At 42.1% G+C, this 26893-nt stretch overlaps 2 protein-coding genes across 22 annotated transcripts in view; one reads left to right on the top strand and one right to left on the bottom strand.

The window, feature by feature from the left end:
* Positions 1-10365: 10365 nt before the first annotated feature.
* SCOC (short coiled-coil protein) lies at positions 10366-22061 on the top strand. Of its 4 annotated transcripts, none has more exons than XM_053254930.1 (4): positions 10366-10518; positions 15263-15334; positions 15420-15503; positions 19356-22061. In XM_053254930.1, exons 2-4 carry the CDS (start codon positions 15313-15315, stop codon positions 19496-19498), a joined length of 249 nt encoding a protein of 82 aa, XP_053110905.1. In that variant the 5' UTR covers positions 10366-10518; positions 15263-15312; the 3' UTR covers positions 19499-22061. The 4 variants fall into 4 exon arrangements, with proteins under 4 accessions (XP_053110905.1, XP_053110904.1, XP_053110906.1 ...); XM_053254929.1 differs by lacking the exon at positions 10366-10518 and adding an exon at positions 13848-13994; XM_053254931.1 differs by lacking the exon at positions 10366-10518 and adding an exon at positions 14101-14298.
* Positions 22062-26032: 3971 nt separating this feature from the next.
* The window catches only part of CLGN (calmegin), a 54432-nt gene continuing 53571 nt past the window's right edge, over positions 26033-26893 (bottom strand). For all 18 annotated transcript variants that reach the window (XM_053254919.1, XM_053254918.1, XM_053254907.1 and 15 more), the window contains one exon: positions 26033-26891. In XM_053254919.1, coding sequence (XP_053110894.1) covers positions 26811-26891 — 81 coding nt within the window. In that variant the 3' untranslated portion in view covers positions 26033-26810. The remainder of the gene's footprint in view (positions 26892-26893) is intronic.

A 26893-nucleotide genomic window follows, 5' to 3' on the forward strand; every position in this document is an offset into this window, starting at 1 on the left:
AGCATTACAAGACGTCATTCTGTCGTCTGAATGTGCCTGAAAATACAGATCTCTTATTCTTCATTAGTAGTTAGGGTGTTTTTCTTGTTTCTTTTTTTAACAAAACCACTTGGAGAAAACTTTGCTGACAGGTTGGTTGTGAACATTTGGGATGCAGTGTAGGCATATGTGATGAGGCATGTTTGAATGTTTCATGGAGAGTGCACCAAAAATAATTTAATACAATAGTGGTGTTTTTTTTAAAGGGCAGGGACGGGGGTGAACTGAAAACTATACTCTCTGTTGTCTGTGAATACATAATAGCATTTTATTTGACACACAGTGTCACAAATTAATTATTAACCAGCATTAATGGGCCCAGGTAAATTACAAAAATCAGTGGCTGACATCCACTGTGTGCAGGCAGCAGTGCAAGTTCAAATCCAAACTACTCCTGTGCTGCCGCTTGAATGTGGGGAGGGTGATTTTCACTGACCTCCCCTTCTTTTGCTTCACCAAAATATGTCCCCGAGGGTCATGCAATGTTAGTCTGGATATTAACCACAGGATTTAATTTATTTATTTCACTTTGTGTCTTGACCTTTCCAAAATGCAACCCAAAGACTTTGAAAGAAGATGGGAACTGAAAGGCTAGAGTCTTGTTTGCTTTAGAACTGAGATCATGGGGCCAAATGCTTGGGATAGTCTACCATTCCACTACCCTTCTTGCTTGTGGTTATGAAATAGACTGAACAGTTTCTCAAAGGGCATCTCTGAAGAAAAAGAGAAGACAGGAAATGCAGAGCTCTTTCAACAGGGAAATGCTCCAATCTAAATAGCAGTGCATCATAGGAGCATCCTTAACAAAAACAAACTATACACTCTTGCCCAGGAAAACGCACTATGCATAAGGGCAGGGAAACAGATGCCTCTTTGTGCTTGCACCATTGCCGAAAAACAATTATATTTATTGGTTTTGAATACAGATAGTGGAAAACTGCCAAAAGTAGATGAACATATTAGAAACAGAAGTTCCAAAAGCACCAGCCTGAGGAAGAGACACTGTACTACTATGAGCCTCTTGAGTGAGGAGCAACACTGAGCAGAACTTCTGTCAATGCCACTGTGCTTTAATTCCCTATATTCAAGCTCTTAAAAAATCTTTGCAAGTACCAATGATACCTTGGACCTACACACTAGGAAGAGTATTGGTATTCTATGGGAAATGCCATAGTTCAGCAGAACTGCATAAATTAATTTCTATTGAAAGTAGTGACAGCCAGTTTTCGGAAAAACTTAATTAGAACTTGGAATATGTGTAAAGATAGATAATTAGTTCTGTGCTGTGAAAACATGCTGTTTCTGTATGTAGAAGATAAAACACATTTTGATACTATGAATACCTGATCTGGCAAAAAGACTCAGAGAAGGTTCAAAAGTGAATTAATAGGAACATTAAATGGATTAGCACTGGTTCTCAGTTACATTTAAGTCAGCTTTGACTTCAGAGTCATTGGGGTCCTGTTCTAAAAAATAAGTTCTCTTTGTAAACTGCATTATGAAAATCCATACAGCACAAATAAATTATCTAATCATATAATGTCTTAACAAACAATAACAAACAATAGAACATTACTGCGTGAAATGTTTATCTCCAGCAACAGAATGTTTAATTTTCTTTAAGCTACACTGAGTATTAGTTTCTTGATTAATTGCTTTACAAAATACTACAGGCAATTTATAGCACATGTGATTAATGTTGTGTTATATGGATTCTCTCTCTCTCTCTCTTTCAGAAGTTATATACTATTAAAGGCACAGGTGCAGGGACTCTAAGAAAAGTGCCAACCTTAGGCGATCTATCTATCTATAGTCTAAGGTTGCCACTTCTTTTACTTGTCCTGCACCTGTGCCTTTAACAGTAATTAATGTTTCTGGATGCTGAGTAAGCTCTTACTCACAACCTCTTTTCAAAATGCTTTTTAATGCTGTCTGGAAACACTTTTGTATGCCAGGAACCTATACTCAAGACAATTTTAAAAAACAAACTAGAGCATATGGAAGAAATTTATGCACATCCCAATACTTTCGGATGATGTTTTCAGGAATAGTATCTGAAGATGTTACAGGAGGATAGATTTAGATTGAACATTAGGAGAAACTGCTTAACAGTAAGAGCAATTCAACAATGGAACCAATTACTGGGGGTGTAGTGAGTTATCTCTTCCTGAAAGTCTTCATCCGGAGGCTGGCCAGCCATTTGTTGGAGATGGTCTTACTCTGGATTCCCTGCATCAAGCAGGATATTGTATTAGATGGCCTACAGACCCCAACTCTTTGGTTCTATGATCAAGATTATTACGGACTAATTGGCCTGTGGTCTAAATCGGCATTTAACTTGCCATTCCTGTGTGTCTTTTTAAGACACTGGAATAAGGTGGCAGTTTCATTTATTCATTTATTTATTTATCTATCATATTTTTATACCGCCTGATATGTACGTCTCTAGGTGGTGTAAAAGAAAATCAGCACAAATTAAAATACATGAAACAATTAAAACAGTAGCATAAAACAGAAATAAAAACAGCAGCAAAAAACAATTATAAAAATTAATTCTAATTAAATGTCTGTGAGAACAGGTGAGTCTTGAGGGTCTTCCTGAAAACAAATGGAGAAGGAGATGCTCTTTTTTCAGTAGGAAGCATATTCCAAAGCCCTGGGGCAGCCACAGTGAAAGTCCGGTTCTGGGTTGCCACCAAACGAGCTGGTGGCAACCGTAACCGGATCTCTCCAGAAGATCGTAACAGGAGGCAGGGTTCATGACAAAGGAGACACTCTCTTAAATACCCTGGACCCAAGTCATTAAGGGCTTTATAGGTAATAAACAGCACTTTTTATTTCACCCAGAAATGTATCAGCAGCCCATGCAGTTCCCTTAAAACTGGTGTTATGTGGTCCCTTCGAGTTGTCCCAGAGACCAATCTGGCTAATGCATCCTGTACCAATTGTAGTTTCTGGATTATGTACAAAGGCAGCCGCATATAGACTGTATTAAAGTAGTCAAGCCTGGAGGTTACCAGCATATGTACCACTGTTTTAAGATCATTTACCTCCACAAATGGACGTAGCTGATGTATCAGCCGAAGCTGATAAAAAGCGCTGCTGTCTCAACCTGGGAAACCAAGGAGAGCTTTGGGTCCAGGAGCACTCCCAAGCTATGTACCTGGTCTTTCAGGGGGAGTGTAACCCCATCCAAAACAGGCAGATCTAAATCATCTCTTGGGTCCCTATGCCCCACAGTCAGTACCTCCTTCTTATTTGGATTCAATTTCAGTTTGTTATCCCTTATCCAGGCCATTACTGCCTCCAAGCAGGCATTTAGAGATGATATGCCATTTCCTGATGAGGTTGATGAGGTTGACATGGAGAAATAGATCTGGGCATCATCAACATATTGATAACACCCAGCACCACATCTCCTGATGATCTCTCCCAGCAGTTTCATGTAGATGTTAAAAAGCACTGGAGACAGTATGGAGCCTTGTGGAACTCCACACTTTAGTTCTCCAAGACACCATCTGGAATCTACCAGAGAAGTAGGAACAGAACCACGGTAGCACCGTGCCACTCAATCCCACCTCCTTCAGGCGGTCCAGAAAGATACCATGGTCGATGGTATCAAAAACCAGAGAGAGATCCAAAAGGATCAGCAGAGTCACACTCCCTCTGTTGATAGCCAGTTGGAGATCACCCATCAGGGAGACCATGGAATTCTCAACCACATAGCCCACATGGAAGCCAGTTTGAAATGGGTCTAGATAATCTGCATTATCCAAAACTGCCTGGAGCTGAGAGGCCACCACTCGCTCAATCACATTGCCCAACCATGGAAGATTGGAAACAGGTCTGTAATTAGCAAACTCTGAGGGATCCAATGTGGGTTTCTTCAAAAGTAGTCTAATAATAGCCTCCTTAAAACAAGGAGGCATCCTGCCCTCCCTCAGAGAAGCATTTATAATTTTTACCAGACCTTCTCTGATAATATAATTATCAGATAATGATAAGCCAAGCTTATCAAGAACAGGTTGTAGGATGCACAGTCTGAAGAAGTTTGACTTCCTGTGCCCTGCTCTGCAAAGGAAAACAAAATTTTAGAGGAGGAATGAGTGCTGGTCTTAGCAGCTTTCCATCTCCACAAACCTAACTGAAAGGCAGCCAGGATTTGCAGGTAAAAGCACTGCTTAATCTAATGATGACACTTTCCAGAGCACAACTCTGGTATAGTGCAGACATACACACATATCGTACCTCTTAGTTTGATGGCCTCTCTGCCTAAAGATATTAAATTGTGCAGAAGGTTGTCAGTAGAAGTGGTCAAACTTGTGACAACTGGTGAATGATCAATGGAGACACACAACCCTTTGGAAACAAAACAGTTGGACTTGTGGCATTCTCTTGTCTTAAGTATAAAAGTTCATCTTTTAAGAGACTTACATTCTTCACCTAAGACTCAATCAGCTCCACCTTCCACCAAAGAAATAAAAGCAACAAAGAAGAAGGAGAGCTCTTTGACCCTTCCAGACAATGGTTTATTCCATTACAAACACGGGGTTATGGGGGATTTTGCACACTGTCCAGATCACATTCCATGCATCCTGTGTGAAATTTGTCTTACTTCCATGAAACTCCAGCTTCTTCCTTTGCTCAGTTATTCTGACTTGATAATATGACCAGAACCACTTACATGATGAGGAAAGTTGTAGATAGACTATAGTGCAACTTGTCTGGTTTTGAGAAGCAGTGGTTTTCTGTGTGAGTGGCGATGTATCAGAGAGTTGGCACCCAAGGTCACGTCTCCCATTCCTGAGTACACATTTGCCACTTTACTTCTGTGTATTGCCATTTGCCTTTTAAAAAATGAGGCCAGTATAATTGCTATTATGATCTTCTGCTCCCCTCTGTTTTTATTTATTTCCTCTTTATTCAGATTTAAATCTAACTGCATGTTCATGGGAATTCCTCCCAAGAAGGAGGGAGAGGAGAATTACCAGTTTAGAAGGCATTGATTTGGATCACTAATCCGATGTGGGTTTTTTTGTGTTTTTTTTAAAGCATTGTTTCATCCCAATAGCAGAGATTTAAATGACAAAAGTCAGACTTCAAAACCTTAAGCTGATATGGTCTCTCTGAGATGACCTAGAGACTATGCTGGCTGCCACATTCAGGACCAACTGCAGTTTCCAGACTACATACAAAGGCAGCCCCACATAGAGTGCATTGCAGTAGGTGACATCTGCTGGAGGTGACCAGCAGATGTACTACTGTTCTGAGGTCATTTATCTCAAGAAATGGATGCAGCTGGCGTATCACTCAAAGCTGATAGAAGGTACTTCTGGCCACTGCCTCAACCTGATTATATAACTTATCCTTCCCACTCCATAAACTAAAAGAGTGCAAGAGAAGCAATGTAACAATTTTTTTAAAAGAAGGAAATAGGTCAACAATACAATATATGCATATTTACTTATGAGAAGAAAGTCTCGTTATATTCAGTGGGACTTACTCCCAGTAAAGTGTGTATAGAATTGCAGACAAGTCAGAAGTTTCCTCAAAGGAGAAGGTTCTATGGGAGGACACTCTTTCAGAAAGTGATTACTGTAATTAATGATCAGCAACAATTTCCAGAGAGCAGGAGACACTTAAAACTGCATCAGAGTTTTTTCTTTTTCTTTTGTTCATTTCTTCCTTTCCAAGCTTCATGGGGAAATGGTGCAGAAAGTTTGATGAATTGGACGTGTTCCCACACTCCAAAGGAGCAAATGCTTTAAGTGTGATGACAGGTGCTTTGTGATCAGGAGCTTTGGGCACCCAAGCCTGCCAATCCGGAAGTGCTCACCATCATACTTACAGTGTTTGGCTCTTCAGACAAACATGGTGTGACCAGCGCAAAAGGGAGAGTGAGAGGAATTATTGACAAGCTGGGCGAATGGGACATCCATTCCTGCTTTGGATGGTGTGTGTAAGTACACTGTTGTTGTTTTTTAAATAACATTCGAAGAAGCCGACTAGTGTGATATACCCTTGGAACAAAATCACATGGATAGGATGGGATTAACAAAATAAATCATACCTGTGGGCTGCTTCTAATGTTATATTTCCCTACTTGTGGTTGTAAAGTAAGTGGCTGACATCAGAGCAAGGATGTGCTGGTGCAGTCAGAGGAGCAGACTATCAGCACTTCCAGACTAACTGCACTGGTGCACCGGGAAAGGAGCCATTTTTTTACAAGATCCCCTCCCCAGGAAGCCCTCTGTGCCATCCAAAAATATGTCCCTACGGGCTGTGCAAAAATTGCCCGTCCCCCAGTACACTGCTGCAGTTACTTGGGATGTGCTGTTAGCCTGCTCCTCTTGCTGCGCGGGTGCTTCCTTGCTCTGGACGTCAGTTCCTATATTTCATTTGGCTGTGCAAACCAATCGTCAAGAGGTTCAAAGGAGATTTCATCTTGTCTGGTCAAATGAACCCCCTGGGTTCATTGAATTGTGGTCCTTATGGAATCCACCTCAGGAAAGAACAGGAATAGGGGAAAAGCAAAGAAAAATGTTTTCCTCATATTCTTGGCTATCTATTACCACCAGCAGCAACATGCTGTTAGAGTTGTGTTTTTCCTGAGCATAGAATTCAGTCAACTGGAAATAGGGGGATGAGCGTGCTCTGACAATATTGTAGAAGCAATGCTACGCCAGAGGCCTAGAACGACCTCTTGGTTGCTAGGTTGGCTTTGCAACTAAGAGAGCAGCATAGGGGGAGATGCAGCTCTCCTTCATTCTAGCAACATTTCTCTAGCCAATCGGAGAGTGTCACTGACAAGTTCCAAAGTCACAGCTACTGTACTGGAGGCCTGTTTGCCGGGATTAAAAAGGATTATATGGGTTTAAAAGGGCCTTTTCTGAAGGCAAACAGCTTGCAGCAGCTCTAATTATATTATCTGTATGACAGAGAGGGTGAGGATCAACTATAAATCCTTTCCTATCCTAAGTTACTTGTTCATTTTTATATATTGTTGGGTGTGGAGTAGAAAATCAAGGTTACTTTTCATGGGCCCAGCTTTTGAGAAGCATCCTATGCAATGCTTTTTTTGTAATATAGTGAACAATATCTTTCTACTAGATAAATACTTAACAGTTTGCCAATAGTATTGTGATCAGTGTTCTCTCTAATTTTTTTCATCTATGTGCAGAATGAGTTTTGTTCTGGGCAGCAATATCAAGGCGGTGCACGCGCACATGCATTCAGAGTGGGGCCTTCCTGATTCAACCTGAGCAGGATCTAAAATGAACTGAGCAGACACTAGAAAATATGTGAGCGTGCGCACACCTTAGAGGGAACAGTGATTGTGGTGCCTTTAGCTACCTTCCCTCATTCAGCGTGAGCCACCCAGCATTACCTGGGGCTGGTGATTGCTTCAAGTCAATATTTCGCTTTACTGAATAGAAGAGGGCAGGTCCTTGCCCTAAAGAGTTTAAATATAAAGTCTGGCACAGGGGAGACACAGAGGAGACAACAAAAGGAAGGAAAGCAAATGGAAGCAGGGTGAAAAAAAGGGAGGATATGAAGAAAGGAAAATATATTATTTCAGTTACATTTTTTTAGACTGAGCTATATAGGGCAGAGTTTCCCAACCTTGGATGCCCAGATGTTGTTGGACTGCTGTGAATGAGGGGAGTGTAATCCAGTAACATCTGGGACTCAAGGATGGGATCTTCAGATGGGAGCAGGAGCAAGCAAGGGTGGAGGAGAGCAAGGCAGGGAGTTTGCTCTCCCATGGAACAGATGGCATTGCTGGGGAGCAGCAAATCTGTCCCCCCGACAACAGGGTGGAGGGTAGGTTTGCCAACTCTCCCTCATATGCAGGATGTCCCTCATTTCAGGGATGAGATGTTGGTCCCTATAGTGACAGCATTTGTCCCTCATTTATTCAGGTGCATATAATTCAATTACATATGCGTCAATGACACTCAGGCTCTTGATTACCACTGCATACACCTCCTGCCTGCCCCTCCCAGCCAGCCCCCCAGACTTGTGTCCCTCATTCTGGCAATGAAATGTTGGCAACCCTAGCGGAGGGCATTGCTGGCTGGCTGCCATGTCAGTGTGCACACAAAAGTAATGGGGATGTATAAACTAATAGACAGACAAAAAACTATGGAGGGAGGGAGTAAAGGTTCATCTGAAACCCTGAAGGGTAAAGAATGAGTCTGGGTCCTAAATTTTTGGGTTCGCTCTAGGATCCAAAGAAAATATCTCCAGGTCTGTTCTAGAAAAATGAGAGGAAGAAAACTGCTGGCAAGCATAGCAGCAGCAAGACCCTAAATGAGATGAGATGCAAATCTTACAAGTGGAGAAAGTTGCAGCTCTTACATCTTATATTAGATTGTCTAAGGACTAGTGCACACAGAATAGGCTCCATTTGGATGTTGATTTAAATTTTCAGCTGCAGGAGTCTGCAATACTAGACAAATTCATCTGAAAGCAAGTTCCTTTAAAGCAGATACAACCCTGCATCCAAGGAATGGCAGGGAATCAAAAAGCTACTCAGATGTGCCCAAGAGATTTGGGACTTTTAATATTTGAAGAGCAGACCATCATGCCATGTTCCAAACTCATCTTAATTTAAAATGTAAATCATCATGGCATTTTTCACACAGCAGGCTTTATCATGAGTTTACTGTGAGGCTTTACTGGGAAGTCATTCGAAGTTGCCCAAAAAACCCGACCCAAAAAGTGGATTTTTAAAATCCTCAGTATAAATCAGGCTACATTCTAACACGCAATGAAAAACCCGAATCGTGTGTGAAGTACTCCCCAATAGCTCACAGGGACTTCAGCGTAAATCTGGCTGATATATGAATGCACACCCTCCATTCCAGAGAAGATGCGAGCTAAAAGTCCTGTGTGAAAAACACCCATGTGGCATAGGGGACTGCTGTTTGAAAACACAATTGTTAAGCTCTCCTGAGCATGTAGAACCAATTTGGTGTGCATTTTTATTTATTTCTTTTAAACTAGTCAGCATATATAGGATGGGGGTGTAAAGCATCATGTTACTACAGAATCGTGGTAACAAATATGTTTGCATACTAGATGGAAAGGAAATTATTTACCAGATAATACATTTGTGCCTATCCTATCTGGCCAGTAGAGGTCTCCCTCATGCTATCCTTTTTTCATCTTTCCTCAGTATACAGTTAAAAACAAAAAACTCTCTCCACCTATGCAGCCAACAAAACATGCAGTGCCTATGGTAAAACAATGTGCCCCCCTTTTAAAGAATAGGGATTTCCTCCATTTTTCATGAATCAGTAATCATGAATATCTGACACGTATTTTGTTTGTGCGTCGGGAATGAAATATTTGCTATGTTGTGGTTTGGGAAGCACATGGTTGAGTGTTGACAAACAGCTGTATTGCTATAAATGGGCAGAGACAGTTATGTTCTGTGACTATAATATGCCATAAATGAAATTTCAGTGTTTAGCCTTATGCTTTAGCATAGCAGGAGGATTTGTTGTGCCTTACAGTGCAGTAAGTCAAAGGCAGGAGGAGGGTTCATCTTCCCAATAAATAAATTTAAAAAATGGACCTACGCCTTTATACATTATTCCATACACACATACATACAAAACAAGAAAATGCTGCCATGACATCCAGTTTAGCTACCTTAAGTGGAGCAGTGGGGAAATGCTTGACTAACAAGCAGAAGGTTGCCAGTTCGACTCCCCACTGAAACACCTATACTGGGCAGCAGTGATATAGGAAAATGCTGAAAGGCATCATCTCATACTGCGCGGGAGGTGGCAATGGTAAACCCCTCCTGTATTCTACCAAAGACAACCACAGGGCTCTGTGGGCGCCAGGAGTCGACACCAATTCGACGGCACACTTTGCCTTTACATCCTTTTGTAATAAAACACCTTTACATACAGTTTGTCAGCCAGAGTGCTCCAAACCAAGTGAAGTGGGGAGGGGAGGAAAGGGCTTGTGCTGCCCCTTCTTCCTCTGAATTCTGGTGCATTGCTTGCCTCCCTTGTATTGTAGCCTTCTGCCATGGGCGGAACTACGATGAGGCAAGGGGAGACAGTTGTCTGGGGGCCCCACTGCCTCGAGAGCCCCCCCGAGACATGTCACATGACTCCCCTTTGCCCACCCACCCAGCCCCAAGGCCCCTCACTCAGCCAGTCCCCCTTGCCCTGTTCACCTTCTCTCCTGCTTACCCTCCTGGCCGGCAATCTAAGCAGCCTGCAAGCTGCTAGAGCTCCTTCTCTCCCTGCCTCTCAGCTGATTGGTGGGTGGGTGAGGCTTCCAGAGAAGTGCAGTGCAGGCCTCAATGCAGGCCTCCCTGAAGCCTGAACTTGAGTGCAGGCCGGCAGGCAGCAAGGAAGGAAGGAAGGAGGCAGGCAGAGTGGGCAGCGCTGGCTGCCTTTACCCACCACATCTCTGAAGACCCTCTGCCCAGGCCAGCCATTGTCAGTAATAGAGGTAAAATGTGGATTTCTTTTTGTGGTTACCTTCCCACCTGGACATATAGGGATCTGCTTGCTTGCTGTGGGGCTTTGATATGGGGCGGGGTGGGTGGGTGGAGAGACTGAGAAGTCTCTGAATATTTAATTTGAAACACATTGAGGAATCTGCCTCTTCTTGGTAAAATTTTAAGATAGGTGAGACATGCCAGGGCTCAAGGAGCTCCTGAAGTTACATCCTCAGTCCTAAAAGTCATTCTCCCTGCTCCGCAGTGTGGAAGTAGGGCTGGTTGTGGTCTCTCACTGTTCTGAGATAAAAACCACTCACTGCAGGTGCTCAGAAGCAGGGTCATCCCTAGTGGGGTGTGGGGGCAAACCAGCATGTGCAGGGCCTCCTTAACATTTCGTATCATTACAGAGATAGAGAGATAGAGAGAGAGAGAGAGAGATATCTCCTGGGTGTGCCTTCGAATGTGTGTCCCGGCAGCCCAGCTGATTGGCTGGGCGGTGAGGCACCTGATTGGCTCAGGCTGGTGCACCCAGCGGCAGCAGCGAGGCCCGGCCCGCGGAGGCAAGGCGGCAGGCCCGGCCGCAGCACTTGGCCTGGTAGCCAGGGCCCGCGCCCACCTGGAGACGAGGACAGAAGGCGGGGGTGGGGGGAAAGAGAGGCCGCCTATCTCTCTGGCCGGCAGCAATGGGCCCGGTGGGCCGTGGAGGCGGCACTTGGAGTGGTGGCAGGCTAGTACTGACTGATGACATACAGTGTAAATAGTGTGAGTGAGGTTTTTGGACATGTCCAACCAGCTTGGCATTTCTAAAGAAAAATAAAATAAAAGCACAACACATGCTTCACAGTTCTCATTCATACTGCTACAGTTCTCATACCCCTGCTAACTGGGCAAAGAGGCACCTTTTACTGTGGTGATTCTCTTTATTTAGCAGGGGGAGAGTAACCGGCCCTATCCCCACCCAGCACAATAGCTCCAGTGACTGTTGCTGGTGTGTGTCTTATGTTTCTTTTTAGAATGTGAGCCCTTTGGGGACAGGGAGCCATCTTATTTGTTATTTCTCTTTGTAAACCGCCCTGAGCCATTTTTGGAAGGGCGGTATAGAAATAGAATAATAATAATAATTATTATTATTATTATTATTCAGACCTTCTGGGTTGCAAACAGCTTGAACATAAGTGCATTTATGAATGAATAAATTAATATAATATTGTTTGTTCCAGAAGTTTTTGTAATTTTCTGCCATGAAACAAGCCACTTATAGGACTTTTTAGATAGTTTTTTTTAAAAGCTGGCAAATTTTCCATTCCCCTCTCCTTTTTCTCTCTCCTGAGGAATGGTGCTAATTCTTGCTCTTTTTTCTATTTCTCCCTACCTATCTTCCTTGCTTCAGTGGGACTTACTGGTCTCCTATAGGGAGCAAAATATGCTGGTAGCACAAATTAGTTTGGTTTGCTTTACATCCCTGAGCATGTGCAATCCTATATGCACTTACCAGGGAAGGATTTCAAACAGTTGAATGCCATGGAGTTTATTTTTAAGTAGACATGCTTTCCTTGCTAGTAAGTCCTTTAGATTTCAACGAAATGTACTTCCAGCTAAATGTGGTTAGATTTGCTGCCTGAGGCTGCAGTTCTCCACACACTTACCTGGGACTTTTACACACAGCAGCTTTACTGCAAGTTTACTGGGAGGCTTTACTGCAAAACTGAAGTTGTCCCAAAGAACCAACACAAAACAGTGTTGTTGTTTTTTACTCTAGATATAAATCAGGCTACACTCTAACAAGCAGTAAAAAACCTGAATTGCATGTGAACTGCTCCCCAATAACTCACAGGGCCTTCAGGGTAAATCTGGCCAACATATGAATGCAGCACCTCCATTCCAGAGGAGATTGTGTTAAAGGGTTTTAAAAGCCTCGTGTGAAAAACCTCCTGGAATCAAACTTTACTGAATTTGTTGAGAATTCTGAGAAAACATACACAGGCTCACACTGCATGGTTGAGTCTCCTTTGCTAATCTGCAGCGAGGGGCCCATTTTAATAATTGGTGTTTCTAGTGTGTTCTAGGCATGAAAAGTAGCACACATACATAGTATTCAGTGTTTATCATTATATATTGTGAAGTATGCATGTGTGTATTCAGTGAAATGTATTTCCAGGCAGCATACTTATTTTGAAATATCAGACTTATAACCTTGGGGGCCTGGGGTGTGCGGAGGCCCTGGACTTTGAGGGGGGGGGGCATTTAAAAATCTCATCTCTGGGCCCAATCCAACCTTGCTACGCCCCTGCCTTCTGCATTCTTTCCCTCCCGGCCTTCTGTTTCTTGCAGCGCCCGTATTTCACTGCAAGTCGTGCCACTGAACTAGGGTTGCCAACATTTCATTGCCAGAATGAAAGACACAAGTTCCAGAATGAGGGACACAAGTTTGGGGGGCTGGTTGGCGGGGGAGGTGGGAGGTGTATGCAGTGGTAATCAAGAGTCTGAGTATCATTGATGTATATGTAACTGAATTATATGCTATTGAATAAATGACAGGCAAATGCTGTCCCTATAGGGACCAACATTTCATCCCTGAAATGAGGAATATCCCTGTGTAATGAGGGACAGTTGGCAACCCTACACTGAACGCAAATGAGTCTTAGGCCCAAGTAACTGTATGTATAGAATTGCAGCCTTGGTCACACAACACTTTTCTGTTCAGTTTCGGAGCATAGCACTTCAAGTTTTCCTAATGGCTCCTTTTCCATGTATGATGCAAAATACTAAGTCATGTTATAATCTTAATTCTATTTCTTCAGATTGCTAAAGAGCGTCAGAATTAAGGCTGCAATTTTTTTAACCAGTTCCAGGGCTTTTAACAGCAGTTTGCTCTGCAAATACAACTAGATGATAATGCTTGTCCCGTGTCATAAGAAGCTTCACATGCTGATTTCTGCAAATCAAGCTGCTGTTAATGGTCCCACAAGCCGGGCCTTTTGCTTTCCCCCCACCTCCTTCTGCCCTAGTGAGAACAGAGCCACTTTCGAAGAAGCACCTTTCTTCCAAACTTCCTAGGCTAGCTGGATTAAGATCTGCTTTACAGTCTGCCTTGCATTAGCCTACACCTCTTGGGGGAAACAGGAACGCCTGGGATTGCAATACCATGTTTACTAACCCTTCCCCGGCCGCTGCAGCGGAAGCAAACCGGCAAAGAGCCCTAACCCCGCAGCCCACAGCCAGTAGAACGACGTCGGCTGATGTTTCCCTTCGTTCAGTGGTTACTTCCCGAAAAGCAGCCGGCCTTCCTTCGCCTTGATTGGTGGCTCTTTCACTCGCCCCTCCTAAGTCCGCCCTTCTTTCCACTCCCTACCAGTTGTTTTCACGGTGCAAGGCGCGTGCGCTCCCGGTGGGGTGAGGAGGAAGCTGCGCAGGCGTAGTGGCTGCCTTTGAACTAGGCTGGGGTCGGGGACGGGGTCCGAGGGTCACCTGTGGAGGTGGGGAGGTGAGTACGCGCGTGCCATAGTGGGGCGGGGAACGGGGAGGCGGAGAGGGTTGGGCGCGCGCTTCCTTTGCCCGTGGATCACCGCAGGAGACGAGAAGATGCCTGCTGGGAGGGGAGGCTGGGTGGCCGGTGTGTGCCGGGAAGGCTTCTTCTTCCTATTCTCTTCATTTGCAGCATGCAAAATCTTACCTTGCTTTGGCAGGGAAAGCTCTTTAGGGATGGGCCCTCCGTCTTTCCAGTAGCAATGGTAGCCACATATTTGGCTAGTAAGGCTTTGTGGGTGGAATAAAAAGGAACATTGCAGGTATGCCGCCTTGCATATTAGGCACCCAACACTCCTATGATCTGTTTCTTGTAGGGTCTTTGTGGACAGTTGTGTTCAAAGAAGGCTTTCTCACTCTGTGTTCCTCTCCATCTGTCAGTTCATAGGGAATGTGTCCCTTCGTGGAAATGCATTAACGTCATGAATAACTTGGAAGAAATGGACTGTGAATTTGAAATATTACATTTAATAATTATAGCGTTGGAATTCTAGGGTGCTGTGCAATGAAGTTAAAACACAATTTAAAACTGGACAAAGCAAATGTATGTTTCATACAGCTAGCCATTTCTTTCTGGGATTAACTGCTGTTGAGTTTAATATTTGTGTACTTCTTCATTTAACAGATGTATATCCTGCCATGCTTGCACAGCTTTTTGGGAGGGGCTAGCAACCATAAAACAATTTAGTTCAATAAATGTATTTAATTCAAATAATAAAATAATACAAGTATTTCAAATACTTAGTAGTAGTACTAGTGAACTGATTTAGAAAAATGTAAACTAATTAATTGAAATTAAGAATATAGTTTGTTCTTAACATGTTCAAAGCTTATAACTGCTTCAAAGATGTTGCCAAAATGCTGAAAGAAGTCGGTGTTAAGTGGGCATCTATGCCCTGTGCAGAAAGTGGCCAGCTAAGATTTGGTGGTGGTTGGGAAAAAGGGTTGGGGGTTATGCAAACTGTGTATCCCTAATTCGTTGTTGTTATGAATACAGTCCCCCCCCCCCTGGAAAATGGCAACATACTCACCGTTCCTTAAAATAGCAGACAGTTAGATCCTCAAAAACAAGACCATCCATCTGCCTTGAGCATTTTAAATGCTTGTTTTGTGTTCTTGTATATTGCTGTTTAGATGATAAACATTATCCATGTAAATAGTTAAGCTAGAAAAATTGGTTTCATATACATTCATATCATTGATACTATTGTTTTCCTTTTTGAGCAGAATACATCTCTGAAGAACAGGATTCAAGAGTGGATAGGATTCACTCAGCGATGATGAATGCGGATATGGATGGTAGAGGGCATTTTTACTACATTTACATTTTCACTCTTAAACATTGTAATATTTAGCTATTCTAAAGTTTTTTGTGTTTTAACAGCTGTTGAGGCTGAAAATCAAGTGGAGTTGGAAGAAAAAACACGACTTATTAATCAGGTTTTGGAACTGCAGCATACACTTGAAGGTTGGTTTCTTCAATCTGGAAGAGTCACTTCTCAACCTGCAGAACAATTTTTTAAGAATAGATTATTTTTACAGATAAGAGAGCAGCCTTAAAACTGCATGATTGCAAATTCTGTTTAATGTGATGGGATGTACATGGGATGTACACACAGGCAAGAGGATTCAGCATTGTTGCTGTAGGTTACAGTCCAGAAAGTGTACTATAATTCCCATGGATGCCATTCAGCCGCGTACATTGCTAGTGACAGATATTGATCATTGTACTAAATCTTGCACTCGGTCACATACCAGAGAGAAACGTTTATAGGCAAGAGGGGTGCCTGTGCTGTTGTGAGACTTTCCATAGTTTGCTGCTGCAGCTGCAAAAGCAGTCTGCTCTTTGCCTATTAGTTGCAATGCTACTTCTCTTCTTCCCAATGGAAGCAGCATCACAACTGTGATTGCACAATGCTTAGTAGGTATGGAGCAGACTGCCTCCACAGCAGTGCTGGCATGCTTTGGAGAGCCTCACAGCTGCACAGGCATGTCTCACTGGTCAGTGTCTCTCAGCGTGGTGTGAGACTAAGGCTAGCCTTGGACATCTTGGCATTCTGGGCAAAATATTGATTAGCACTCTGTATCCTTCACATTTCTGCAGCTCATTATTATTTATTTATATACTAGACATACCTGGTTTTGTGGTTTACTGGCCAAAATTCTATGTGCTTCTGCAAAATTCTATTGCTTCTGCAGTCTATTTTGTTTGTTTCCCCACTTTCAGCGCTGAGGATCAAAAGTCTTCTGATTTAGACAACAGGCTGAGGCTAGCTTATTTTAATACTAAATATTTGTAGTACTAGCAGTAGCTTGAATGATCTAGACTGGTGTTTCTCAACCATCAGTCCATGGGCCGGTGCCAGTCTATGAGGAGTTGAGTGCTGGTTCATGAGAATTAAATCCCCCCACCGCAAAACCAATTTCGAGCTGGTGGGGGCTGCCGTCGCCACCAGAAGCTCTGTGGAGCTCATTTCTAGGCAAGCAGCCTTCGCTGCTGGGACAACATCCATTTCGCTTCCTTGAAATGCATGTAATCCCTGCAGCAAGGGCTGTCTGCCTAGAAATGCGCTTCAGAGAGCTCTCCCGGGCTCTGTGGATTCTGTGCCCTGCCCCCTTGCATGTGACCAATGCCATCATCAATTTCTTAGCCAAGTCTGGGAAGCTGAACTGCAAACTTGGTGTGCCAAAGAAATGCCTTGAGCTTGTAGGAATCTCTTTCTTACTTTCTTTCTCTCTCCTCCCCCCCCCCCCCCCGAGTTTAATTCAAGAAGACAACTAACTAAAGCTGCAGCCACGTTTGTCAGGCAGCAAGCATACTTGCAGAAAGCAGCTTCTACTTGAGGGCAGTCCTACATATATTATTTCATACTAGGGATTCCGTCAACTGAAGGCAGCCTTAAGAATGCAAAAGGGGGGGGGGGGAATTATGAAGCACCCCACCTTGGAGACAGAAACTCTTGAGAGGTTGAGCTGTTTCATACACACACACACACGCACACACACTTACACAAAGTCAGGGGTGCAACTTTAGCCTGGTGCACAGAGATTTGAAACTGGTGCTGATCCCAGGGTTTGAGAAATTCCTTGGCAAAGAAAGAGGCAGAGAGAGGAGCTGCCTTTAAATAGCAACGCTTCTGATCCCACCTGGGCTCTCCCTGAGTATTGCTGCTGAGCTGAAGCCAGCCCTCCACAAGACTCCTGCTGGGGAAGAAGCAGTGCAGCAGTCCCAAGGAGGCGAGGAAGGCCAGGGTGGAGGTGGTTGTTGCTGGATGTCTTCCTTCCTCCTCCGCGTGGTCACAAATGTGGCCCACTAATTCAAACACTGCTCGCTCCTTGTGTGAGACTGCAAGGCGGGAGGGGAAGGGGAGGGAGGACTCTAGCCACAACCTAGGCTGGAGCCGTTGGACAACACCTCTTGGTTAACTTTTCTTGCCCTGGTATGTGTCTTGCACTGCAGATTTTTGCTGTCTTGGACTACAGATTTAACCCAACCCCCCCTTCAGCTGTGTGAAGAAGACCCAGCCCTGAGCTTGCAAAGCTAATTGCATTGGCATGGGTAACACCAAAGATACCAGGACTGCTTTTAAGTATGAAAAAGAAAATGTTTGCCCTCCCATGCAGTTACTGTCCTTCATTAATGGGTACAATGAAAGACATCAGGGCTCACACACCAGCCTGGAAACCCCACAATATCAGTTGCACCCAGGCTTGTAATAAGATTTATAGTTTTAATACTTAATGTTTGCTTTTAATGATTTAATGTTTAAAATCATTAAATGGTTTTAATGTTAATGATTTTATTGCTTATGATAAGATTTTAATTGTCAACCGCCCAGAGATGCAAGTTTTGGGCGGTATAGAAATCTGTTAAATAAACTTACAAACCTAAACTTGAAACCACTTTGCTAAGTGCTGGTCCGGGATACTGCGCATGAAGAATGTACCGGTCCTTGACTCCAAAAAGGTTGAGAAACACTGATCTAGACAACAGAATAGAAACATGCTCACCGAAACTTTAGACTTCCCAAATCTTGTTGACTGGTCAGAAGTGTGATTCAGGTGCTGTTTAAGGATCAGCAGTTTATCATGTTTGTACCATACCTTTCTTTCAAGGATGGTTTATAGGAAATTCATGTTTTATTCTTGCAACAGTCTGTAGGCTAGACTGAGAAAAAAATTGCCCAAAGGCTGAACAGGGACCTAAACCTAAGTTTCCAGGATCCACACACAACATGCTGCTACTACATCACTTTAGCTGTCATTCCTCTTCATTTGTGTACTAAGTATATTATCAGGAGAAAATATAATTTTCTCCTTAACTTTAACATTGCCTGTGAAGCTGCAAACGTATCGTATCTCATACCTACTCTGAGTCCTGAATTTGAGATGGGAAGATACTTGAAATGAATTATAGTAGTATGTAGGCCTGTGCAAATTCAGATTTGAGAATTAGGATTTTTCCCCCTGAAATTGCCCCAAATCAGTAAAATCCAAATCCGATGTGTGTCATGTTTTTTTAAAAAAAATTGGATTGGTAGTTGAAATTAATTCAGAAATATCAAAATTAATTTTGGAAATACTTCAGAATATTGGAATTAGCGAAATGGAATAGGTTTTTTCCTCAGAGGTGAATACAGAAATTGAAAAAAAAAAAAGTAAAAATCACTGGTTGGTCCTAGAGCCTCCTTCCTCAGATTTGCGGCAAGTTCCAAGGCTCTAGGACCAGCTCGTGATTTTTAAAATTTCCCCATTGACCACTATGGCGGAAATCCAAATTTAAGTCAGAATTTGAATTTGATATTGCCAGAGCCCATCGAATCTGAATCCAATATTGTCAAATTTGGATTGGGTCGAATCTCAATTTTCTGAACATGAACAGGCCTAGAAGTATGTGGTATGCATTTAAGTAAATATGCCAGATGAGAGTTGGTCTTGTGGTAGGAAGCATGACTTGTCCCCCTAGCTAAGCAGGGTCTGCCCTGGTTGCATATGAAAGGGAGACTAGAAGTGTGAGCAATGTAAGATATTCCCCTTAGGGGGTGGAGCATCTAGGCTCCCAAGTTCCTTCCTTGGCATCTCCAGGATGGGACTGAGAGGGATTCCTGCTTTGGAGAAGCCACTGCCAGTCTGTGTAGACAATACTGAGCTAGATGGACCTATGGTCTGACTCAGTATATGGACAAACAGATGTACAATATATGTGTTTTCATTTATTTTTATCTTTTTGCTAAATATTTCTAGAATTTTTTTTCTAGAAAAGACAGTACAGTGACTTGTGTAAAACTCAATTGCTAAAGGCTTCTGTTTGTCCTTACAGATCTGTCTGCAAGAGTAGATGCTGTTAAAGAAGAAAACCTGAAACTGAAATCAGAAAATCAAGTTCTTGGACAATATATAGAAAATCTCATGTCTGCTTCTAGTGTTTTTCAGACTACTGACACAAAAAGCAAAAGAAAGTAAGGCATTGATAACCAAAGTATAACATTGTATTGCTGCTGCTTTTTTGTTCTGTTCTAAATTGCATAGGCTACATGACTTAATACTCCAGTTTGTAGCATCATTGAATATTTGAAGATTTTAAAGGCAGTTGTAGACAAATGTTTTTCTGAACAACTGGATAGTGCCTGTCTGTAGTGTAAGCTTTCAGTAATGTGCAAAAGGTGGTGTAGAAGAAATATTATACAGCTGAAGACAAGTGATTTTTGAAATGGAATTCCTGTTTTGTGTTACTCAAAAGTCATACACTGCCAAGTACTTTAAATATCTCAGTTTTTACCGTGGTACTGTTCACTAGTACAGTGGTACTATAGCAAAACAATAAGTGTTGTGCAGAGTGGTGTGAATTTATTTGGAATGGGTTATTTGCATGACTTTTCCCATGACTCTAAAAAGCTTAAAACACCCATTTCCTCCTTCTCTCACCCTACACATTTCCCAGTGCTGTCCCATATTCTTTCAGATTCAGGCAAATAGCTTTGCTTTTTTGTTTATACTTTAAAGCAAGTTAAGGATTTAGTAATATAACATGATTGCTTGCAGGACTGTAAGGGGACAGGGGAATCACTGCCAAAACCTGACAAACTGATTTTGGCTTTTAAATAACCTGCTTCAAAATATATTTTAACAACTTTAAGGAAGCAATGCTCTGATCTTTACAATGCTACACTTCTTGAGTGTCCTCACCAGTTTACCTAATACTTAGTTGCATTTTCCAGTTGTGATGGTCATTAATCGTGCAAGCTTAACAAAAGTAACCTTGTGAAAAAGTAGTTAGATATCCTAAAGAATTTTCACTGAAACAGGTATTTTCTTCTTGTATGGTTTCCATCAATAGCCTTTAGCTGGCACAGATGCCAGTTAGGATAAAGTTAGGATAATCAAAGCACGAGGCATGCCATTGTAAAGTAATACTAACAGTTGCTAGTGGTGGCAGATCTCACCTCATTTAACATTGTTATCTCCATTTTTTAAGCCTTTCTTTGTTGTGTTTAATTGCTCAACAAGGCTTGTGGGGTATGCTAACATAAAGGGGCTCATAAGGGAATTAGTTACCTGCATGTATGCAGCCTTGTGTCTGTGAATAAATTATGTGATGTAGACAAACTTGCTCAAGCTTCATAGTGAATGCAGTACTACATGTGAGTGGAGGCTCTAGTTTGGTTTGGACTTCTGGCAGCTGTTTCCTTAGTACTGGTTTAAGGGATGCAAGTTGGTTTCTGACTATAGCAACAAGTCTCTTGTCTCCTTGTGAGCAGACTGGTAAACTTGTTCTCAGGATTACATGCCCAATAGAAGTCTGTGGGGTCAGCATAATGCAGTATTATGTATTTTCTTCAGTGTTATGAAGCACAAGCCAGTGGTGTCCTCTCATTCCAACTATCAGTATTATAAGCAATGAAACCTGCCTACATATTGTATCTTGAAGGTAAGGAAAACAACCATTTGAGGCACTAGAAGCTGGCTGAAACATTCCTATTGCTGAAAATATTTTTTTTTTAAAATAAAGCCTCTGGCATCATAGGATTCGATGTACTATCACAAAACATTCTTAAAATGAGTGAATGAACTTATTTTATCCAGAGAAAATGCATGAAAATGCATTTAAGCAGGCAAGCGGGATGAGCAATCTTTAGGGAAATGGCTTTCCACATTAATTTGTTTAAGAACCCTTCTACATCTGACATGGAAATCTGCTTGGCAGAAGATTGTGGGGCATCTTTTGAGACGCATACATACTGACGTAGGGGACAGCCAGTCCTACTGTGCCTCCCAGCTTCTGTTGTTTGGCACTATACGGAAACGATGGCAGAGATATGTACACTGACTTTCAGGGAAGTACACATAATCTGAAAATCGATGCTCTGGAATTCTACCACTTGGAGAACTCTGCAGGTGGTGGTACATGCCTGATACCAGTTAGCCTGTCAGGGACTGTGCCAATACTGCTAGTGATGGTGAATTCTGGAAATGGGCTGGGTTAGAAATAAGCTCCTCCAGTGCAGGCACCTCCAAGGCCAGACCTCTTCTAACTGCTATAATGGCTTTGTGATAGCCTGGCTATGTTCCTCCATAAAACATATCAGAGGTTGGTGGGGGGGGGGGGGAGGGATCCAGTAGCATAACCAAGTAGCTATATAGGGACTTGATACTACAGCTTTGAAGAACTCTTGGGGAAAACTAAGGTTTGCGTTTTTACCCCTCCAGTTTTCGAAAGGTGTGTTGCTTGTCTGCTATCCTTGCTAGCCCAACTGGTAGATAGAGTAGTAATAGTCTAAGCAAACAAGTGCTGGGCAAAATCTACCCTCTTCTCGTTCCCACAATTCCAGCTTGACAATAAAACATGCAACTAGCTATGTGGAAAGGTAGCTAGAATGGGTAGATTGTTAAATGTAATATTGAACGTTGGTATCCTAGGTATAGCTATTACTGTAAAGATCCTTGAATCCCACTATGTGGCCTTTCTGTTCAATTAAGAGTTGTGCTGTATTTCAGAAATTAAACTAATAAAAGCTTTCAGATTTCATGTGGACTTCTTTGGTAATTCATAACTATAAGAACTAGGGCACAACAGAACTTAATGTCAACAACTTACATAATGTTCAGTGTTATACATGTATCCACAGGGTTTCTGTTCTCCGCTACAACTGTAGATAGTGGAACTGTAGTAACTGAATCACCTGAGGCAATGGGATTGGCGGGGTTGGGTTCCGGGAGCCTCCAAAAACTCTGGAAAATGGTGAAAAACCGCCCCCAAAACTGGGGAGGGGAAGTGCCATACCATGTTCTCCAGGTTTCCAGCAATGCCCCTCAAAAGTCCCAAATCTGGGTTTTTTCCATGAAAAAAATGGTTCTCCTCAAAATGGTGGCCCTGGAGGTCATTTCTAGTCACCCCAAACCCATGGATATGTGGAATTAACCCTTTGCAAATGGTGTTTTCCCACATATGCCAAGGTTGTCAATTACCTGACCATGGATATATGAAACTGCAGATGCTGGATCTGTGAATGGTTCACCTCTATCTGCTTAACATCCTGCCCCATGGCTGCTGCAAACTCCTAAGTTGCTGTCAAAATGCTATTGTGCAAGTAGTTTTCCCTACTGCAGTGAAGCAAAGATCTTTGCCCCACCAGCATGACTGGCTACCACAAACTTATTTGCTGAACCTGATGTAAATACTGCAGTTGGAAGAGATCACTTTAAAGAATGACTTTGCCATACATTAAAGGGGCATGCCAGTGTTCCTTTAGAAGATAACAAAGCTACGGTTCTGCTATTATAAGCCTCAAATTATATTGCTTATAAATATTACAGCTGTTGAGCTAATAACCTGAAATTTGGTGTGATCTACAAATGAATTTCAAGGAGATCTAATTTTTAAAAATGCTACAGCAGGTTAAAAAGTGCTGAAAATAGATATTTTGGTTTTCCCTGCTCAAACTTTAAAACAGTATAGCATACAACTGAGGTATTCTGACAGGCTTGTGTATGAAGAACTTACTACTAATTACAAAGCTCTATTTATCCCACTGATAGGCCCAGAAGCCTTGCAAAGGATTAGGCCTGACAAGGCCTTTTGTAGATGGAACATTTCAGACAGCTTGCTGAATTCTACAGGAAGAACCACACAAGCTCTTTAGGGACACTAGAACTCTTTGGGGATGGTGAGAGTTGTAGTCCAACAACATCTGGCAATCTTAAGTTTGAAAAGCCCTGTGGTAATGCTCAGATGCTTTATAAGGCAGTACAGCACTAGACACTGTAGGGCATCTTTTACTGCTTTAAATTCAACATTATATGCTACAACTGCTTTAGAAGTATACAATAAAACAGCTTACAGTTTGCAAGTATGCCTCCTGTACCACAAACTCCAGACTCTGTCAGTTTACCAGAGAATGGTCAGTTTGTTTGAACTCTACCTTAACCCATAAATAATTTGGGTTCTCTTTCTTAAACTTCTTAGTGTTGTTAATGTATTGCACCATCTCAGGAAGGAAACAGCATGGTATGGTCAGAATGCTGGACTAGGACTGTGGAGACCTGAGTTCAAATCCCCATTCAGCCATGAGACTTGCTGGGTGACTCTGGGCCAGTCACTTCTCTCTCAGCCTGACCTACTTCACAGGGTTGTTGTGAGGAGAAACCGAAATATGTAGTACACCGCTCTGGGCTCCTTGGAGGAAGAGCGAGATATAAAACGTTAAATAAATAAATAAGAAATTCAGTGGTAATAATCTGCATCCAATTTTCAGATCTCTTTTTAATAGCAATCATGAAAAGCTGTGCATTGCACATGGAACTAGAGCAAGCAAGCAAGCTGTTTCTTACATAGGCTTCATATCTGCAATTTCAATTCTGCTAACACTATTCATTGCCATATTTCTGTGTGGCAAAAATGTGTCATTCACTCACATGCAAACTAGTAACATGGTCAATTATTTCCTGTGTTCTGTTGCATTCTAGATGAAACAAGAGCCAAGATGAAAATGAGTCTCTGTATATATGAGTAGATTTCATTCTCATGCCCTCAGCTCTTGCCTGTGGGCTTCCCAGAAGCATCTGGTGGGCCACTGTGTGAAAGAGGATGCTGGACTAGATGAGCTTTGGGCCTGACCAAGCAGAGCTGTTCTTATGAGTGACTCCACTACCTTCTATGGGAAAGTAATGAGTCAGCTAAGTTGGGTGATGCACAAACAATGCAGAATACCCTACATCTTTATCAGACATAAAATATGATGCAGTTCATACTTGAACAATCAACAGTATTACATTGGGGAGGAGATTATAGTATTAGCAATCCAATGATAAACATTCTTTTCACAAACCATGGAAATTTAATGGTTTTTAAAAAAAACCTGCTGGTTTACAGCCAATTAAGGCCATCTCATTTTGGCTCAAACTCAACAAAGCTGGAAAATTGGAACCTAAGGCTGATGCCTTAACAGGCGTGCCATGTGATCAGGAATGCTGGGAAATGTCAAATTGTCCTTTCTTACAACCTGTCCTCCATGCACCCACATTGTTCCTTGGTCTTTTAAGGCCCAAATCATAAAGGGGAGGATAGAGTGTCTGACACTAGCAAAGACGCCCCATGTGGTCCTGGGTCCTGTACTGCCTTATGAAGCACCTGAGCCTTACTGTATTGCTAGAGGAATTCTCCTGTTAGTAGACCCATGCCTATTTGTTTTACATCATAAGCTTTCACTAGGCCTTCAACAGTTGAAAGGAGGCCCTCTTCTTGCACCCTTCATCATTCTTATCCTGCATCAGCAGCACAAAGGTGCTATAGACACCCCAGTAAGGGTGATAGCACCATTCCAAGCTCAAGGTGAAGACTTTGTGGCATCTTTTCACCAATGGCTTCTTTCTCTACAAGAGACCATAGACTATTGAAGATGCTGAAGTGTAGACTATTTCAATAGACTATTGAAGGCTAGTGTTTTTTTTTTTAAGAGTCCACGGTCTCATAAACTAAGGGGTCTCAACAGGAATCCATGGCATAGACTATAGATAGTGCTAGAGCAGGGCTACTCAACTTTGGCCCTTCTGCAGATGTTGGCCTACAATTCCCATAATCCCTGGTTATTGGCCACTGGCTGGGGATTATGGGAGTTGTAGTTCAAAAACAGTAGGAGAACCTAAGTGGAAAAGACCTGTGCTAGAGTCACTAGCATATTCTATAATCCATAGTGCCTTCTGATTCAGTTTTTAAAGGTTCACCTGAAGCAGAGTACCAGAGAATGCAGTGGTGGGTGAAGGGGGTCACACAATGCCCCAGGAACTAATGCTTGCTCTAACACCCGAAGGGATTGACCACATCACCTAAGGCTTTACGTTCCCCTGCTGAATGACATAACAGTTGAAGTTTGCATCTGGGACTGCAACATAATGGGACTTGCTCTAGCAATACAGTAAAGCTCAGATGCTTCATAAGGCACTACAGGACCAGGACAACAGAGGGTATTTATGCTGGTCTAGGCACTCCATCCTTCCCACCTTGATTTGGGCCTTAAAGACCAAGAAAAAGTATGGAGGACAGTCTGTAAGCAAGCACAATTTGTGACATGGCACATCTGTTAAGGCATCAGCCTTGGGTTCCAATTTCCTGATTTTGTGGTGCTTGAGCCAGATTGAGACAGCCTTAAACCTGGTTGTAAACAGGTTAAAAATCAAAATTAAAAATAACTGGCATAATCTAGCCAATTTCCATTCCTGTTGGCTAGCAGAATTCCATATACAATGAATGTTTATATACCACTTTTCAACAAAAGTTCCTAAAGCAGTTTATGTGGAATTATCTGATAGTTGCTATACAGGATCATCTTTTCTAAAGAGAATTCACTTTTTTCTGACAATTTCTATAAGCAAATAACTGCATGTATGTTTAGAGACAAATCTAGAGATATCATCTGATATGGAGTACCGTGCCTTGATTCCAGATGCTAAGGATATTGTGTTTTAATATCACAGGAATAAATGAGATTAAATTAAAACAGATTATATTAAATATTTTTATTCAGGAGGCAATATACACTTAGCAAATATTTTGTAAACGGGTTATGCCACTCTGGCTTGAAACATGAAACTATAAAAATGTGAAAAAGGCTCCTGTACACAGTTTTACTGGAATGTAGTTAACATTTTTGCATTTAAATGTAAAACATGCAGTTTATAATTAATGACAATGTGGTTCTCTGTAAAACAAAAGAGCAACTGCAACAAATGTCAAACTAACACGTGATAAATGAACTGCAGGTTGACATTACTGTAAAAAAAAAAGTTGATGTACTCAAATGGCCAAATCACAGTTATTGCATGCAGCTCAGCACAGAAAGTTGGCATCATCTGCTCTAAGAGGCATCCTCTAGTGGATGTTACAACTACTGTTTATTCCTTTTAATCTAAAGTGTAAAAACAGTGCATTTGTGCTAACGCTGCAAAAAATATATTCCCATATTTGAGCTTTTTAAAAGGTAGTATGTGAAGCCAAAATAATTTCCAACAATATTATCTAAGTAACTTCAAAGAATATTTACAATAAATCAGTCATATCACCTTTTATTCCATGAACAAACAAGTAACTTCACAGTTTTTTCTCAAATTAGGAAAAAACTTACAAGATTAAGAGGGACTGGGCTGGAAAATGGAAGTGGGCGGCTAAATAATTGAGTTCAGTCTTTATTTTAGTTTAAGACTCAACAACCTGCATGCTGGTAGACAAACCAAAATGCCCATGTTCTGTAGTCAGGAACTGTCAATACTAGCTGGAAATAAGTTAGTCCTTTCGTACTCTTCTTTTGCGCACTGATTTTGTTGGCCCGTCACCGGAACCTGTGCTTTCATCTGCTTCTTTCATCT

This window comes from Hemicordylus capensis, chromosome 5, assembly GCF_027244095.1.
Source record: "Hemicordylus capensis ecotype Gifberg chromosome 5, rHemCap1.1.pri, whole genome shotgun sequence".
Taxonomy (NCBI): domain Eukaryota; kingdom Metazoa; phylum Chordata; class Lepidosauria; order Squamata; family Cordylidae; genus Hemicordylus; species Hemicordylus capensis.